General features: G+C 36.2%; 1 protein-coding gene across 7 annotated transcripts in view; it reads left to right on the top strand.

The window, feature by feature from the left end:
• Positions 1 to 20,047, top strand: part of SLC4A10 (solute carrier family 4 member 10) — a 298,500-nt gene that overhangs the window by 122,726 nt on the left and 155,727 nt on the right. For all 7 annotated transcript variants that reach the window (XM_058715152.1, XM_058715153.1, XM_058715157.1 and 4 more), the window contains one exon: positions 13,392 to 13,538. In XM_058715152.1, coding sequence (XP_058571135.1) covers positions 13,392 to 13,538 — 147 coding nt within the window. The remainder of the gene's footprint in view (positions 1 to 13,391; positions 13,539 to 20,047) is intronic.

Genomic DNA, 20,047 nt, shown 5'->3' with positions numbered 1-20,047 from the left:
ATTAAAAAAAAAAGCAAAAAAAGAAATGTTGAGTTAACTTCTATTTATTTAGTTTAGTATTAGAAATGTTAACTCCTATTTATTTCACATGTTAAAATGAGAAGTATTTAATCAGACCGTCTCTGAAGAATTTTCTGGTTGTAAATTCTGTGATCTTGAGAGTGAACTTTTAGATTATGCTTTAAAATATAAATTCCTTGTTAACTTTGCTTAATATTTAAATACCTGGAGGTTTTTAAGTTTTCTGACTGAAAAGAAATTTTAAATCTGAAAAGGAATGCTGACTCAATATAAATGAAGGGGTTAGAAATGTCCTATAAGTTATTTAACACCACAGAAACTTATTTTACACCTTTCTTGAGGAAGAAAACAATCCGAAGTGAAGTAATGCACCCTTATTTATCTGATTATACACTTAATTACTTACTTGAAACTTTGAAAAGTTTTATAAGGAAGTATAAGGTGCTAAGAGATCGTATGCTGGCCTGGCAGTTATATGTTAGACAGATGTGATAGATCTGGTCACACGGTACCGTAAGAGCTCCTGGAAGCAACAGCAGGAAACCGGCACACAGTCCTCTCCAAGCCTTTGTGTCACACTTGCTGGTGTCCCGGAGGTCCACACAAGTCATCCAGCCAAGCCAAGAGTCAAGGGTTGGAGGAATAGACTTCACCACAGCTGGGAGAAACTGATAAAATATTTGGGGCCATTAGAAAAAATCTACCACATTATCGCTTATTTGTATATAACTATACAGAAAGGCCGTGTTTTTTCATCTTTACTTTCCAATGTTTTGTTTTATTCTTTTGGTTCGATAGTTGAAACCCACCCACTTTCTTCATGGAAACCTTTTTCTTCTCAATGACCCTTCCATTTTCCCAAACGAGTCTCTCTCTGTGTCCTTAATTACCGTAATTCCCAGAATGAGCCACTTTCTACATGTGCACATGTCTTTTGGATTAACACAATACAAAACTAAATCTGGAATAGTTTACAGTTTTACATTTTTTGCTCATTTCCTAAGCTATTTCCCTAAAGCAAAGTGGCAGAGCTGTTGAAAAATCATAAATTAATTAAAATGCGTTGGGGAGGTGGAGGGTACCACCTTCTCTTTTGCGTTCATTTTTTAAAGTATCCCAGAACAGATGTTGATTTATTTTCTCCCTCTTCCTTGCAACATAAAACAACAAACATAAATGTTTTAAAACAGTGGTGAAATTGCGAGCTTCTGTGATTATAAAAGTACATATTATATCTTTCCTTATTTTGCCCCTGCTCTAGCATGCATCTCACACTATCCCCCCCAAAATGCTCCTTGGTTTTTGCACACATTATCCCATTCCTCTGCTAATGCAAAACCTACTTATTGTTTACGACTCAAGTTAAGTTCTACCTTCTCCGTGAAACTTTCCTCGATTGTTCAAGTTATTCTTGATTTCGCTCTAATATGAATTCCTACAGCATTTAATGGCTGATACCACACAAGAACATTAGCTTTAATGCAGATTGTAATTGTTTACTGCTTTTTATTTGTATTCTAATTTGTATATTGGCTGCTGTTTTCTTTGTTGGACTCGAGTCCTCACAAAATGGATGGTTATCTTTTAAGTACAGAGATCATATGCTATAAACATTCCTTATTATCCCGTTTCTTGCTTGATTTGAATTCTAGCCTCTCGTAGAGCTCTGGAAACCGATATCAAGCTGTTTTACAACCTACCAGAATTGGGAATTCCCCTGGCTTTTTTTTTCTCTTAGAAAATATGATATTATTAGGCTTCATTCATTTATTTGACAAATGCTGACACTTACATGTTGAGGGTTTTTAGGTTCCAAGATGAAAAAATAACACTGCTTGATTCTCAAGATACAAAGTAATTTAGTTGCTATGTTTTTCTCAAACAGTGTCATAAACTTGTAAAAAGAAGTAGTTGTTTGTTTGTTTTTTTTTTAAATACACCACAGTACCTTCTAAACTAGTAAATCCCAGACTATGGCTCTTTTGATGAGTAACATTAGCACTTACAAGATTTCTATTTTTTTGATAGAATAATCATAGTCATGTGACACTTTGCTTTGTAATCATTACAAATCTAGCCCTGAGATTGGGTGACTGTGACCAGACTGGTTTGATACTTTTTTTTTTTTTCTCAGTGAAACAGTCCAAGAAACAACAGTGCGGGAGCGTCTACATACACACACTCACTCACACCCTCTTGGTCTCTTTTCTTTCTCTCTGTTGCTGTCCCTCAGCAGAGAATTTCTGTTGGACTTAGAATTCTTTGATATATTATGATAAATGATGGCTTGTTGTGTTTTCTGACTCTGTTAGAGTCTCCAGGGAATTAAAGATCACATGCTTATTCAGCTTAATGTACTTGACCTTTTCCTATGATACGTCTGAATGGCTGTAGCAACTCAGTAACTATGCACCAGCTGTGTTATATTCATTTCACAGAAAAAACACAGTTCTCTTCAAGAGTAGGTAGCTTGACTTCTTTCCTCCCAGCGAAATAAAGAATAGTGTATTAGTATTATTATTAATTATAGTAGGATTTCTCTCCATCCCCAAATACACCTTTAATCTCACTGCATTTGATAAACATTCAGAATGCTTTGACCACAGTCACATCAAGTGGTGTTTCAGTACTGGTCCCTCTTACATAATGAAAATTTTTACAGTAGTTCTGTATCTGCTCCATGAGACTGTATCCACACAATTTAAGTGTCAAAATTCCAGGATTTGTTAGCAAAATTTTACTCAGAAAGCAGTGTTTGTTACCTTTAATGAAACTTTGCTTTTCTAATGGGGAAACTGTATTTTCTGTCAAGTGACATAGAGTCAATTTTGAGTAAATTCTAGTGTTCTGTGCTTATCTTGAAAAAAATCTTTGCTTTTAATAGCACTGTTCTATTCTTACTAATATTTTGGAAATACATTTGTATCTAAGTGATTCCAGATTTTTATTAATTTGGGGGTTTTTAACATGGCATAAAAGTAATTATTGACTATTTTGATTAACTTAAAAAATGCTCATTTGAGAAGATTCCCTCTTTTAACTAAATTTTTGGACTTTATATATCATAAAATAAAATTGTTCTCTATATAATCTTAAAAAATAGATTAGGTTTAATAATATTCAAGGTATATTTGAGCCATGACATTTTCATTATCTTGAATGCTTTTTCTTCTTTGAAGTGATCTCTGCTAGGATGGAAAATTCAATTTTGAATATGATGTTTTAGGAAAAATTTATGGTAATATTAACCTGGAAATTTTATTTACATACTGTTTTCCACAGGATCTAATATGATTCTCTAGTTGCTGAAACCAGGGTTATTATAGTTGGGGTTAGAAAATTTGGCAATATAGAGGGAAACAGAAAGATGATGAAATAGGACAGGAAAACTTCATTCTGCTTTCTCATTACTTTCAGCCACTGAGGGTGAGCAGGATGAAGGGAAAGGGAGGTAACAAGTGTGTCTGCTATATCATAGGCATCATGTCTAATATTTTATATCTATTCTATTCTCATGCAATCTTTGTAGAAATTCTCTTAAATCTGTTGATGTTTTTAATATCTACATTTCTTTATTTTGTTCTAAAAGCAAACATGAGGTGGTCTGGATGAGGCAGATTCTTACTATTGTAGCAATAACCATGTTGGTTCTTCATGCCCCATTCTTTCCCTTTAAGGTGATATGATGAGAACTAGACGGTTAGAGGCACAGGAGGGGAGCCCTAAGATTATGAATTAAGTTTATATGGGAATTTTTCTACAGCTCCCTTTTCCCCTCCTGAGAGAGGGAGGGAAATCTTATCTCCTTTATGTAATCAAATCTCAAGGAAGAGAAGAGGAAGATCCCCTAGTTTAAACCCTTTGGATATAAACTGGTAGCTATGGGGATTTATTATCTTTTGAAATGTAAAGACATAAATCTGAGAAATAAATGTCTACCTCTCTTTGAAGGTCTCTTTTAGTCCACCTTTAACCCCCAAAGCTTGTCCTTTAACTCAGATTCCAGTTTTCTCTGCTTTAGAAGTCTCTAGTCATGCAGAAACATGAAATACTTTCTCCTTAGTTCCATAAGCATAAATTGTGACCTTTCTTTCACTGTTGCTTTGAAATTTGTGGTCATACCTTTTTTTCCCCCATTCTTACATTTCTTAGTGTGTTTAGTAGCCAATGCATTATTGTGTCTATTACCTATATATTTTACTTAAAGTTATCATCTCTATTTTTTTTATTAAAAGATTTTTTTTAATGTTTATTATTTTTGAGATAGAGACAGAGCGCAAGCAGGGAAGGGGCAGAGAGAAAGGGAGACACAGAATCCAAAGCAGGCTCCAGGCTCTGAGCTGTCAGCACAGAGCCCGATGCGGGGCTCGAACTCACAGACCGTGAGATCATGACCTGAGCTGTAGTCGGCCGCCCCACCAACTGAGCCACCCAGGCGCCCCATCATCTCAATTTATACAAAAGATTTATATACTCAATAAAAATGTATTGAGCACCAAGAAATATCAAGTAGTGCTGCAGATACTTGGGACACATCAGCGAACAAAGAAAAAATCCCTGCTCTTCTTAAGTTGAAAAACTTTTGAGGGAAACTAGAAAGGAAGCAGTAAACATAATAAATCAATTACATGGTATGTAAGTGCTATAGAAAAAAAAATAGAGGAGAATGAGGAGCATAAAGGGTCAGAAAGAGTAGGGTGTAATATTAAGTAGATGGTTAGTTCAGGCTTTGCTGAGAAGGTGAAATATGAGCAAAGACTTGAAAGAGGTGAGGAATTTTCCAAGTAGGCAGAATATTTCAGGCAGTAAAAAAAGACAGAGGCAAGTCCCCCGGGTGGCAGTGAGAACAGCAAGGAGGCCAGTGTGGCTTAAGCGAAGTGGAGATCAGTGAGTGAGGAGTAAGTGAGGAGGAGGTCAGTAGCAGAGAGGATCAGAGAGCTAAAAGGCATAGGGTGTGCAGATCACAAAGAGCCTTGGAAAGGCCTAGAATAATCGTGGCCTCTTCTCTGAGTAAAATAGGGTAACATTGGAAGGATAAAATGAAGAATGATGGGATCTAACTTGCATTTTAAGAGGACTACGCTTGCTACTGTGTTTGGCATAGACAGTGGGGCTAAAGGTGGACTTACGAAGGCGGCTGGGAGACTGTTGCAGTCATCCAGGTTGGGTATGATGTTGCCCTGACTAGAGTAGTGAAGTGAAATAATAAGTGGGCAGATTCTGGATATGTTTTGCAAGGTGTTCCAACATGTTTCTTCTTCGATTGGTTGTGCGCTTAAGAGAAAGAGAGGAGTCTACAGTGACTGCAAGGTATTTGTTCTGAGCAGCCAGAAAATTTTGTCATCGACTGAGATGGACAGGATTGTGGGGGAGCGTTTTTTTAGGAGGGAGTTGGGATGGAGAAGACTAGGAGTTTAGTCCTGTACATCTTGATTTTAAGACGTACTTTAGACGTGTAGTGGAGGTGTCAGGTGAGACTGTCACCTGGGTTTGAGAGAGGTTTGAGATGGAGACACAGAATTGGAGGCTACCCACATACAGGTGGGCAGATCTAGGTTTTGTGGGGGCTGAAACTTATGCATTTTTGAAGGTTCTCTAGGGAAAAAAATCAAAATTTGAATATAAATCAGAGGTGGGTATCTATTTAGAATGAAAAAAAATCTCAACAAATACTTATTGGGAAACTGAATAATAGCACAAAATTGTAACATTTGGAGAAATAGGATAGTTTTTAAAAGGAACTGACATACCTCTGTAATACTTTTTCCCACCAATTTTTGGTCTCTAGTGTCAAGGAGTTTTAAGTATCATTTTCTGTTGAGGATATGGAAAATTAACTCACTCTTTATTATTAATTAACATTTACAGTAGTCTAGAAAAGTTTCTTTCATCTTTACAACTTATTTATAATTTCATAAAAATTTTCAGGGTTGTCTTAAAATTTAAGAAAACGTATCAAGCTTCTTGCATATATAACCTGTAAGATTTAGAGGAGTTTTCCAGAGACTAACTCTGGCTCTATACTTTACTTCGTCTCCGCTACCCACATGCTCCCAATGCGAGGCACATTGTGATGTCCCTGCACATTATGATACTACTACCCTGAACCTTTGTGTCACAACTTCAGATGAGTTTGGCACAGTGGGTATGAGGAGTATTCCTGGAAGCTATTCCAGCTCCAGGATAGCTAGCAATGAATTATTCATATATGGACGTGATGGCAAATCACATAAATATGTTCCATTAAAGCCAACCCAAGTATATCTCCACCTCTATTTCCTATGTTTGTATGTATTTATATTTATGTATTTTTTATTCTTAAGTTAACATACAGCATAGTCTTGGCTTCAGGAGTAGAACCCAGTGATTCATCTCTTACATATGACACCCAATGCTCATCCCAGCAAGTGCCCTCCTTAATGCCCATCACCCATTTAACCCACCCCACTTCTATTTCCTCTTAGTTTCTCAAAATTTTCAGACACTCAAGATTCCAGATTCCATCATGAAGGAATCTTACACTAATAAATGTTCATAAAATATGTGACCATGAGAACACAGTATTAGTCCTCTCCACCCTTACATGTAATCTACCATGGGCTATGAGTTTTGACTTTTTTTTTAATTAAAAGACTTTATTTTTTAGAGCAGTTTTAGGTCTGTAGAGATTGCACAGGAAGTACAGATGCTCCTCTCCTCCCTGCACACAATTTCCTCTTATTACTAATATTTTACATTAGTGGAATTTAACTGAATTACATAGTGTATATTAGGGTTCACTCTTTGTTTTTTACATTTCTATGAGTTTTGACAAATCTATAAGATTACATATCCACTATTACAGTATCATACAGGACAATATCACTTCTCTAAAAATGCCCTGTGCTTTACTTAAACACTCTTACCGCCTCTCCCTGAACCCCTGAAAATCTTTGATAGTTTTACTGTCTCTATAGTTTCACTCTTTCCAGAATTTCATATAGTTGGAATCCTACAGTACATAGCTTTTTCACTGACTTCCTCAATAAGCAATATGAATTTAGGGTTTCTTCATTCGAGACACCTTAAAGAAAAAGCTATATTTTCATGGTTGATAGTTCATTTCTTTTGATTGTTTAATAATACTCCATTTAATGTCTGTACCACTGTTTATTCATTTAAAGAACATCTTAGTTTCCTGGTTTTTTGACAATTATGAACAAAGCTGCTATAAACATTTGTGTGCATGTTTTTATGTGGACATTAGCTTTCAACTCATTGGAGCAAATACCTAATGAGCGAATTCAGTATTTAGATTAGAGTCTAGACCTTACACCTATTCACAAAAAAACCTCAAAGTGGATCATAGACCTAAAAGTAAAACAGGAACTTGTGCAGAGTGCAGAAGATAACATAGGAGAAAATCTAGGTGACCTTGAGCCTGGTGATGACTTTTTATTTTAATATTTAATTTTTAAAAATGTTTCTTATTTATTTTTTGAGAGAGAGATGGAGGGAAGGGCAGAGAGTGAGGGGGACAGAGGCTATGAAGCGGGCTCTGCACTGACAGGCTGACAGCGGCAAGCCTGATGTGGGGCTTGAACTCATAAACTGTGAGGTCATGACCTGAGCCAAAGTCAGACGCCCAACCAACTGAGCCCCCAGGTGCCCCTGGTGATGACTTTTTAGATACAACACCAAAACACAATCTATTACGGAAAAATTGATAAACTGGACTTCTTTAAAATTAAAACATATGCTCTATGAAGGGCACTTAGAAGAATGAAAAGATAAGCTAAAGAGAAAATTCTTGCAAAATGCATATCTGATAAAGGACTTATATCAAGGGGAACCTGGGGGGCTCAGCTGGTTAAGTATCCAACTCTTTGTTTCAGCTCAGGTCCTGATCTCATACTTTCATGAGTTTGAGCACCGCATTGGGCTCTGCACTCTCAGTGTGGCGTCTGCTTGGGATTGTCTCTCTCGCCACCCCCCCCAACTCTCTCTGCCTACCCCCTGCTTGCACTGTCTCTGTTTCTCTCAAAGTAAATAAATAAACTTTTTTTGAAAAGGACTTATATCCAAAACATATAAAGAACTCTTAAAACCCAACAATAAGAAAACAAAAATCCAAGTATAAAATAAGAAAAGATCTGAGCAGACACCTCACCAAAGAAGAAATACAGACAGTAAATAACCATATGAAAATATGCTCAGTATCATTTGTCATTAGGGAATTGCAAATTAAAATAACGAGATATCGCTACACACCCATTAGAATAGCTAAAATCCAAAATACTGACAATATCAAATGTCGGCAAGAATGTGGAGCAACAGGAACTTTCATTCATTGCTGGTTGGAATATAAATGATGCAGCCACTTTGGAAGACAGTCTGGCACTTTCTTATATAGGTAAGCATAAGCTTACCATGTGATCCAGCAAGTCAATCATAGTTGTTTACCCAAGTGAGTTTTGATATTTTCACCAGCCTTGCAAGATTGTGTCTCAGGAAACTCCTTCAGCTTGGTCTTCCTTGCATTTAATGTTCTCAAGACATCAGTTCAGCTGTGTGTCTTGGCATCCTCTTATCTGATTATGCTTGGATATGGTTTCAGATGTTTTTTTAAGTCTTGACTTGGCAACTTTTTAGGATGTTACTTTGGGCAAATACCCATCAAATCTACATTTCACAGACAAAGACAATATTCACTAGACCCAGCCAGGCCTCTAGACTTGCCCCTTGGGTCCATGGTATCCTTTATCTTTATCCATCAGGGAATGGTTATCTTAATCAGTAATTATTAGAAACCTTTGCAATCTTAAGGTTTACTTCAACTACCACTGTCTGTAAAGCCCTAAATTTCCTCAAGTTTACTCATTTCCTCATTCACTGAAATTTCTCTTAAGAAGGCAACAGTAAACATTAATTTCCAACCTAACAACTAATTTTTTGTCTTAATCTTGTATGACTTCTTTATAGCATGTAAACTGGTTAACTGTCCCCTTCTTGCAACTCTCCCCTGTTGGTTTCTTTAATTTTAAAAATTTTTTTAAAAATTAAAAAAAATTTTAATGTGTGTTTATTTTTGAGAGAGAGAGAGAGAGAGAGAGAGAGAGAGAGAGAGAGAGACACCATGAGCAGAGGAGGGGCAGAGAGAGAGAGGGAGACACAGAATCTGAAGCAGGCTCCAGGCTCTGAACTGTCAGCACAGAGCTCAACGTGGGGCCTGAACCCACAAACCATGAGATCATGACCTGAACTGAAGTCAGACACTTAACCGACGGAGCTACCCAGGCACCCCTGATTTTTTAAATTTTGAAATGAAACATACATACAGAAAAGAGCAGAAAGCTTATGTATAAATTTTCATAAACATTATTGAAGCAAAAACTTGTATCAAGAAACAGAACATTTCTAATGCCCCAGAAGCTCCTCATGCGCCTCTCCCCAGTCACAGCTTCTATTCACCTTTATTGTAGAGGTAAACAACTATGCTGATTTTTGTATTAATCTTTTCTTATATATGCATCTCTGAACAAAATATTTTAGTTTTTCCATTTTTAAAGACTTATAAAGCAAATTATATATACATTTTTTGCACAGTACTGTTTGTGAGATTCCTCTACGTTGTGCATATCTGTGGTTTGTTCACTATTATTGTATATATCCCATGGTGTGAATACCTCCCTACTTTATTATGCATTCAGTTAATGTATTTTGGGGTTGTTTCCAGCACTTTGTCTTTATAACCAGTGCAGCTATAGAGATTCCTATACATGTTTCTTATACATTTTTACATCTTCATGCAATTCTCTAGGGTCTAGGGAAATTGTTGGATTATAAAGTATGCATATTGTCAATTTCAATAAAAATGCTGTATTCTTTCAAAGTAGTTCTGTATAATACTACTGGTACTAGATGAGAAACTGGTCTGTACCACAACAAAACATAGAATTGTCAACCATTTCAATTTTTGCCAAGATGGTAGGGGTATAGAGGTATCTAATTATGGTTTGTTTCAATTTCCATTTCCCCGAGAGCTAGTGGAGTAGAGCACCTTTTCCTACCCATATTAGCAATTTGTATTTTCTTGTCTCTTAAGTGTCTATTTAAAATTTTTTTCTGTGCTCCTATTCAGTTTTTATCTTTTTCTTAGGATTTGTAGGATTTTTTATATCTGGTTTATTAGTCCTTTATCAGTTATATGTGTTAGAAATATATTTTTATGTTTTTGCCTCCCTCCCCAACTCTTGTAATGAAGACAAGTTCCTGATTTAAATGTAATAGAACTTATTAATAATTTTTTTATGGTTAGTTCTCTTTAAGAAATTGTTTCCTAGAGGCACCAGGGTGACTCTGTGGGTTGAGCCTCCGACTCTTGATTGGCTGAGGTCATGATCTCATTGTTTGTGGGTCTGAGTCCTCTGTCAGGCTCTGCACTGACAGTGTGGAGTCTTCTTGGGATTCTCCCTCTCTCCCTGTTTCTACCCCACCCCACCCTCCCAAAATAAATTCATCAACTTTAAAACGAAAAAAAGGAAACTGTTTCCTAACTTGGCATTAAGAAGATAGTTAACAGAGAAAATAGAGATAAAAAGCAGGTATCTAATCTCCTTTATTTATGAGAGGGGGAGAGGGGCAGAGAGAGAGAGAGTAGGACAGAGGATCCAAAGTGGGCACTGTGCTGATTGCAGCAAGCCCAGTGTGAGGCTCAAACTCATGAACTATTAGACATGACCTGAGCTGAAGTCAGACACTTAACCAACTGAGCCACCCAGGTGCCCCTAATCTCCCATATTGAATTGAAAGCCTGTGACTTCATGTTTTTAAATTTTAAACTTTGGTTTCTCTTTTTCTGATTCTTTTTTAAAAAGCTTATTTCTTTATTTTGAGAGAGAGAATGAGTGGGGGAAGAGCAGAGAGAGAATTGCAAACAGGCTCCATGCTGTCAGCACAGGGCCAGACGTGGGGCTCGAACTCAAACTGTGAGATCATGACTTTGAGACAACACCAGGCACTGGACGCTTAACAGACTGAGCCACCCAGGAGCCCTCTTTTTTCTGATTCTTAAATGCTAGTTTTATACAAGACTCCATCTGAATTCTTTCTTGTTTTGCACATTCTCCCTGATTAATAATCTTCAACATATTAGAGAATAACAATGTAGCAATGGTCCAAGTAATTTGAAATTACTAACACTTAAGGTGCCAACATTTGGGAATTATTTTAAGTATACAACTTTGTGGTATATTTTGATATTTGATAAGGTAAATTCTCCCTCCCTGAGCTTCATCAGAATGTTGTTGATTATTTTTCTTTCATTTTTTCCCTATACATTTTAGATTATTTGTTCTAGTTAACATTGAAATAATGTCAGGTGATGGGTATCGATGGGTATTAAGGAGGGCACTTGTGATGAGCACTTGGTGTTGTATGTAAGTTATGAATCGCTGATTCCTATTACTGAGACCAATATTGTACTGTATGTTAACTAAAATAAAAAGAAGAAATTTGTGATTGTATTGAATGCACAGATTAATGTATGTCTGTTTTGGGGTTCATATCTCTTCATTGATTTTGATATATTTGTTCAAGGCAGGGATACCCAGGGCAATATATCACACTTGTGAGTTCCACTTTTTATACAAGTTGGGGAGGGCTGAAACCTGCTGACTTATAAGAATAAAATAATATCTTGTTTATATTTGTATTCTTGATACCTAGCACAATACCACTCAATAAAATATTTGTTATCTCAGTAAACATTTGTTAGGCATCTGCTGTATGCCAGGCACTGTGTCAGGTGCTAACGATACAAACTGACTAACATATTGGCCTTCCCTAGGAAGATAACTACTTATAGGTAAATAATTACAATTAAGAGTTATTGATTAAGCACTAGAGGGTCCTTAAGGGAGAGAGTAGTCAACTGTATTTAGAGTGAGAGGGTATAGAAAATTTTATAGGTGGCATAATCCTTACACTAGACTTGAAAGATGAGTAGGTATTTATCAGATAGTCAGGAGAGACAAGGTAAAGACATTTCCTACAGTTGGAAGAATAAGAACAATATTAAGTAAAAACAGAGACTTGAGAACATCTGGCTATCAAGGGATGAAGGGGCTCATACTGGCTCATAGTTTGTGAAGCAGAGTGTATTTAGAAGCCTGGCCAGAGAAATAGGCAGAGGCAAGATACTGTTTGGTCTTATAGAGTACTAAAAGCTTTATCTTACAGGCAACAGCGAATAATCAGTGAGTTTAAAGCAGGGGAATAATTAGTCAGATTTGCTTTTTTGAAAGAAAAAAAAAGCCATCAGCATTCAAGATTGATAAGAGGTGGGACAAGAATGCAGCTAGGAAAGAAAAAAAAAAAGCAGTAAGGAGAATGTTCTAAGAGTCATGGTAAGACAGGATCAGAGTCCAACTAAGAGAATAGCACTAGGGATACTGAAGAAGGAATGGATTTAAGAGATGTAAAGGAGGACCTGAAGATAACTTAGATGGGCTTTGAGATGACTGGATAGATGGTGCACTTACTAAGATAGATGATAGTAGATCCTTGGGAGACAAAGAAAAGGACTAATTCCACGGGCATGTTGAGTCTGATGTGCCTGTGAAAAGGATATCGCAGTAATATGTCTGATAGGTGGATGGATACATAGGCCTGCAGTCCAAGAGAGCAATCTGGCATCAAATTTTAGATCTCAAAGCCCATAATATGTATGTATCAGCTGAAATCATAAGGTCAAAGATGGAATCTGGGGATATCCAACGTTGAGTGGGTGAATAGAAGAGGAACCAGCAAAGAAAACTAATAGGAACAAAACAAAAGAGGAGAAGGAGTACCAGGAGAAAGGGGTCGTAGAGAAGAGAGTGGTCAAGTATCAAGTGCCACAGATAGAAATAACAGACCTGAAAAAATTTCATGGGATTTGGCATTAATGGGGACCTTGGTGGAATCTATTTTATTAGATAGTGATTTTTTCACATACTTAACTGTGAAGGGAAAGGAACTGTCAAGATAACACCATTAGTTGGAGGTAGGGAGAAAATAGAACAATTGCTTTTTTTATTTTTTTTTAATGAGACGAGTATAATGATAAACTATGGTGGATAGACACAGAGAGATTAAGACAATAAATTAAAGGTGATTATAAAATATACAACCAAATAATTAGTATTATAAGTGTTTGTGATAGATTTGTGGTATACTCAAATAGGTGTAAATGCAAAAATACAGTGCTAAGCCCCAAGATGTACATATCATAAACATTCTAAAACGAGTTGCTGGATTGAATTGAATGGAGTTCCATTCATATGTAAATCATTATCCTCTGTACTCTGGAATAATTCAGAGTTTAATTTGTGCATTTGTTTCTGATGAAGGTCATCGGACACTATTTATTGGAGTTCATGTGCCCCTGGGAGGAAGAAAAAGCCATCGACGTCACAGGCATCGTGGTCATAAACACAGAAAGAGAGACAGAGAGAGAGATTCGGGATTAGAGGATGGAAGGGAGTCACCTTCCTTTGGTAAGACTCTTTCTCCTTGTTTTTTATTAAATTTACAATGGTAATAACATACTTGCTAAATCCATAATTAGCAATAATGCCTCATACTCATAAAATTGTTTATACTTTTACAAAAGATGTTGTTTGGTCAGATGGGGGAGAAATGAGAGATAAAAAAAACTTGATTGAACACAACTTGTGCTTTGTGAAGTTGAGAATTGGCTTAGCCTTGTGATTGAGGAAATACACATAAGTAGTAAAACTTAGTTGTATAAACCCTTTATTGTATATATATATTATATATATATTTATATATAATGTATAATGTATATAATATATAATATATAATTATATATATATTTATATAGCCTTGTGATTGAGGAAATACACATAAGTAGTAAAACTTAGTTGTATAAACCCTTTATTGTATATATATATATTATATATATATTTATATATAATGTATAATGTATATAATATATAATATATAATTATATATATATTTATATAGCCTTGTGATTGAGGAAATACACATAAGTAGTAAAACTTAGTTGTATAAACCCTTTATTGTGTGTATATACACACACACACACACACACACACACACACACACACACACACATTCAAATAATAGTCATTGCTGTAAGTAGTTAAAAATCCAGAGGGGAATGCCTTTATTAAGTTCCCACATACACCATTGCTAATGCTGTCCAAATTTCCCTCTTAAGACATGGACATTCTACTATTTTGAATGTTCTTCCTTTCGAAGTAGATACAGAGTATCAAACTATAGTGATACGGTAACTATTAACAATTTCTGAGTGCCATGAATGCCTGTGTTCATGACATAACCAAGAACCTGGCTTTCCCATCTCTTATGACCCTCTCCTTCACTGCACCTAGTTCCCCTACTCAACCATAATTACTTTGCTCTGAGATCGTCAATGCTTTCAGAACATGTGTCTCTCCTTCTTGTCTACCTGTGCAACTCCTTGACCGCTCTGCTTTTTTCTATCCATGCTGCCATCTTTCTTGCATTATTTTATTATTCTACTCTGATCTCATAGCCTATAATTTTACTAATACTTTTGCTAATATTCTGAATATCATAGGTTTATTGTTTTAATTTTATTCATACGATTACTCCCACTTAACCATACTTATGTTGGTGGTCCCTCCATGTTCCTGCTTTCTCCCTGCCTCCACAATGGGCACACTGTGCTGACCATAATCATTCAGCAGGGCAGATTGTAACTATTTAAATTCATGACACAATCAACCTTCAACAGTGCCTCCCAGTTCTATTGCATTTCTTTGATTTTCAAATTGACTATTTTTCAAACTTTTTCATCATTCTTCAACATCCATTTTTTCACTATCACTTAGTGGATGTTTTCTACTTTGGAGGGAAAATGTGTCATCAGAACCAACTCATTCCCATTCTCTCCTATGTGCCTGTATCTGAAACTTTCTTTTGATGTAACAAGGGAGTTTTCTTTTCAGTTATGTTTTATTTCCTGTTTCCTCCTACCTGGAAATGTACACAATTTATAATCCGGTTGACCTCTTCCTTGCAACTGGATTATTCTCAGCATCTTTTAAACATGAGAGAGACTCCCATTTTAGATAATCCCTGACCCCTGCTCAAACCCACAATACCACTCTAGTCATTATCTTGTATTCAGATATGAAGTTAGTGGCATATAACGTTTGGGGTAACAATTTTGCTCTTAATATTCTATAAATATTGCTTTATTCAATATGTTTTCAATAAGTGTTGCAGAGAAGTCTATGGTCTCTATGGGTGTTTTTTTTTTCTTTCATTTTTTAACATTGTATCTTTTAAGCCTGAATGCTTATAGACATTTTTCTGTGTCCCTTTAATTAAGAAATTTGCTAAGACAGGCCTAATGGTGGGTGTATTAAAAAGCCTTTCCAATTTGCATATACTGATATTTTTCCACTTAGAGCACATTTTCCTATTTTATCTGATTCTGTTCCACTTCCTTTGTTATCTTCTTTGTGAATATTAATTATCTGCCTGTTGGATTAGTTATATCTGCTCTTTGTCATTTTCCTCTGTAGTTTAAAGTTAGTCTCTCATATTATCCATTTGATTACCTGCAATATCAGTTTTGCATTTTACTATTTCTGTTATTGGTTTATTTTGTGGTTGCATTTTTAGTTTTCTTAAAATTTTTTCTTATCATGTACTATTTTCTTTACATTTCCTCTTGTCCTTTCCTAACTAGTTTTTGTTGTTCTGCTTTCTGTTTATAATTTATAGTCTACTGATGATTCCCAGCTATTGCTGGGTATTTTCTTTTGATTCTGAAGTGGATAATTTTCAGAGGTATGATCTTCCTTTGGGCCATTCAGATTATTTTGACTATATATTAATTTGTAGTATTTGTATAGTTTCCCAGTTGTTTTTCTTAGAGAGGCACTGGCATCAGTATGCTCCTTGTTTCAATCAGTGTGTATAGTTAGAGCATTAACCTTCCCCCAGTAGCTTGTATTTCTGCCAGAGTTAGAATGACTGTTGTCTGGAGTGTGTAAGGAAACGTATTCTGGGAATCTTCACCTGCATGATATAAGGATGGTCATCTCTGAGTCAGTGAGCTCAGAGGTATATAAGGGTCCCCGTCATTTTCAGGTGTTTTTTTGTTTTGTTTTGTTTTGTTTTCTGAGGTGGAGTCTGGGAATGTAATAAAGTGAAAATTAGGTAGATTTTTCTCATTCAATCCTCCACCTGCTTATATACAGATTCTCTCTTAGATTCTGAGAATGGATTATATATGTTGGGCTAAACTTTAATGGTTACTTCGAGCTTTCATCTTCTAGTATTTGAGACAATACATTCACATCATTGTGAATATCTCAGCATACTGAGAAATGCTTACTAAATAAACATAAGTAAACTTGTTCCCCCTGCTTCTGACATCATTTTTTTTTTCTTATGGCTTAATGCAGTATGTCAGTTTTTCACAACAGTTGTTCTCAACATTGACTACACTTAGGAGTTTTCAGAACATATTGATGGTCAAGCCCCATACCCATCAGGATCTCTGGGGGTGGGGCCTAAATGTAGGTATTTGGTTGAAGTACCCCCAGATAATTCTAATGTGCAGCCAAGCTTCAGATCCACTGTTCTAGAAATTTTGCTATTTCAAGTGTGGCCCATGAACTAGTGATATTAGCATCACATGGGAGCTTGTTAGAAATGCAGAATCTCAGGCCCTACCCCAGACCTTTCGAATCAGAATCTGTACATTAATAATATACTTAGATAACTGATATACACACTACAAGTTGTTCCTTGTCAAACCCTGTTATACAGTAGAATCATCTGAGGAGCTTTAAAAAATATTGATGCTGGGCCCCACCCTCAAAGACTTCAACTAATATTGGATATTTCCTTAGGCACTGTTATTCTTTAAAAAGTATCCCAGGTGATTTAATATCCAGCTAGGATCAAGAACCATTGATCTGAAGAAGCTTCTGCCTCTTTATTTGGTAAAACTGGAAATTAGTCAGGTGGCCCAGATTCTCCCTCTGATGTGTCAGCCACTATTTTTGGATGCCACCTACTTCCTTCCTCCCCCAACCATCTGAATATCTCTGTTGACATTTAGACCTAAGATCTGTTTTATCAGGGACAAATGTTTGGCACCCTGGTGGTCTCTAAGCAGTAGAACTTCCTAGATTTCACTTTTTTTTTTTCAGCTTCTTCAGGACCAATCATCTGTCTTTATTCCTAACGCACAGTCAGTTCAGGTGCCTTGATAATCAAGTACCCAGTCATATCCATATTATAAACACCATCCCACTTGATTTGGGCTTTGATATTCTGCTTTGATATATCTGTGAGCATATATGAGATTACTATGCTGAAGGCTTCATAGAAAATTTCTGAGAATATTTATTAAGAATATTTATTTTAGGGGCATATTTAGGGTGGCTCAGTCAGTTAAGCATCTGACTTCAGCTCAGGTCATAATCTTGCAGTCCGTGCATTCAAGCCCCGCATCGGGCTCTGTACTGGCAGCTCAGAGCCTGGAGCCTGTTTCGGATTCTGTGTCTCCCTCTCTTTCTGTCCCTCCCGTGCTCCCACTCTCTCTTCATCTCTGTCTCTTTCTCTCAAAAATAAAAATAAACATTAAAAAATATTTATTTTACTTGAAAAGATTTCAAAGAAAATATTTTGAAGACATTCTTACAGGTGCCTGAAAATTCTTCAGAATTCAGTTTCCAAAGTGATATAGGATAAAGGAGAATGTGAGGGAGCATAGGTCCCCCTCTGCTTCCAGGAACCTGGAAGTTTAGGTTGTAAATTGGAGTATGGATCTGTGGAGACATGTGATAATTTATCTCATATTTCTGGAGCAAACATCAATTTAATAAAAAGATTTTGGGGTAAATGTTTGAATTTCGGCACTCTTAAGAAATTTTTGTCACCAAACTGTATGAGGAACATCAGCCAGATCCCACTTTATTATATGACCTAGTTGTGTAAGGCAGTGTTGTTACCCGGTTGTGTTAGTGCTGCATCCAGATACAAGTGAGCAGGCCTTTACTGTCACCAAAAGAGATTATGCATATATCACAGACCTGCAATGGTTCGTTCTAGTCTGCCAGATCTGATGATTGAATTGTGATTCCTAGGTGAGTCCAAAGATAGACCCACCTTTTCAGCTTTGTGGTAGTGGTGGTGGTGATGCTTTGATTATAGAAAACACGTTTGATGCTGGCAAATAAGTTCAGCCTACTTTTGTTACTGCACGTAATAAACATGATAGTTTGTATAAGAATGTGATGATTATTCTCCTTCCTATTACAATCAATTCTGATATTAGAAAACTGCTAAAATCTGGCATCTTGTTATTTTTCATGTAATCTCTTATATTTACCTTTTGTACTATGAAATTATATATGTATGTATGTGTGTGTGTGTGTATATATATATATATATATATATATATATATATTTCAATTTTTAGTGTTTAGTTTTGAGAGAGAGACAGAGACAGAGCATGAGTTGGGGAGGAGCAGAGAGAGAGTGGGAGACACAGAATTCGAAACAGGCTCCAGGCTCTCAGCACAGAGCCCGACACTGGGCTTGAACTCACAAACAGAGAGATCATGACCTGAGCCAAAATCAGCTGCTTAACCACCTGAACCACCCGGGTGCCTTGAAATTATATTTTCAACCGGGAACATGAATGGGTTGTTTAAAAATGATAAATTTGAAGCATAAACCTGAAGTCAGTGAAAAAATGAAGACAACAAGGGAAATTCAGAACACTTTAATGTTGATTTGTTTCTTAGTCTCCCAACAAAGAACATAACAGGAAAGATGATAGGAGGTAGATCAATTATAATTAGTTAATCTATAAGCAGTAGAAATACATCTAAAAACCATAGACTGTATAAAATGCTTGGGTAAAATATGGGACACAAATGTACTATAGAAATTAGCACAACCATGGAATTAAGCCTAGGATTTTTCTAGTTTTATATAGTAAATTGTGCATATGCTTCAGGAAATAAGAAAGCAAATATAGAAAACATGACTTCAGAAAGCTATTTTGTGATGGGTAATGACTTTCTGTTCCTATTTAACTCTCAGTTAGCTGTTATATAACAGTATTAATATTTAAAAAATCATTTTATTATAATGTATAACAAATATTTAAGAGTGTTAAAGTGTGGACACATAAATGTACAACTCAGTGAATGATCATCAACATGTATGTAACTGCCATCTTGGCTAGCATTCCACAAACCTCTCTTAGTGATCCCTCCAGTCACTATCTACCTCTCCTCCTCAAAAGGATCACGAGCTTGTCTTGTTATACTGGGTGTTTTGGCAGTTTTTGAACTTCATATAAATGAAGTCATATAGGAGATATTTGTTTCTGTCTTTCTCTATTGCTCAATATTGTTTTTGTGGGATTCACCAATGTTTTTGGCCATAGTTTTAGTTTATTAATTTTCATTTTTGTGTAGTATCCGTTTACTTGTATATGCTGTGCATTCTACTGATTGACATTTGGATCATTTACATTTTGAAGCTACTTTTGTTGCTTTGAACATTTTTATATATCTCTTGGTACACACATGTATTTCTCATACCTAGAACTTATTGTTGAGCTGTAGGGTATGTATACTTTCTTTCTTAAAACTTTGTTTAATGTTTATTTGTTTTTGAGAGAGAGAGAGAGAGAGAGAGAGAGCGAGAGAGAGAGCAGGGGAGGGGCAGAGAGAGAGGGAGACACAGAATCCAAAGAAGGCTCCAGGCTCTGAGCTGTCAGCACAGAGCCCGAAGTAGGGCTTGAACTCACGACCTGTGAGATCATGACCTGAGCTGAAGTCAGACCCTTAACCAACTGAGCCACCCAGGTGCCCCTGGTATGCGTATTTTCAATTTGAGTAGATAATGCCAAATAATTTTCCAAAGTGGGGTGCATATTTATACTTCCACCGGAAAAGTATGAGGGTTTATGTCATTTTCCATTCTTGTTGACACT

This window comes from Neofelis nebulosa, chromosome 2, assembly GCF_028018385.1.
Source record: "Neofelis nebulosa isolate mNeoNeb1 chromosome 2, mNeoNeb1.pri, whole genome shotgun sequence".
NCBI lineage: Eukaryota > Metazoa > Chordata > Mammalia > Carnivora > Felidae > Neofelis > Neofelis nebulosa.
This window is presented reverse-complemented; position numbering and strand designations above follow the sequence as displayed.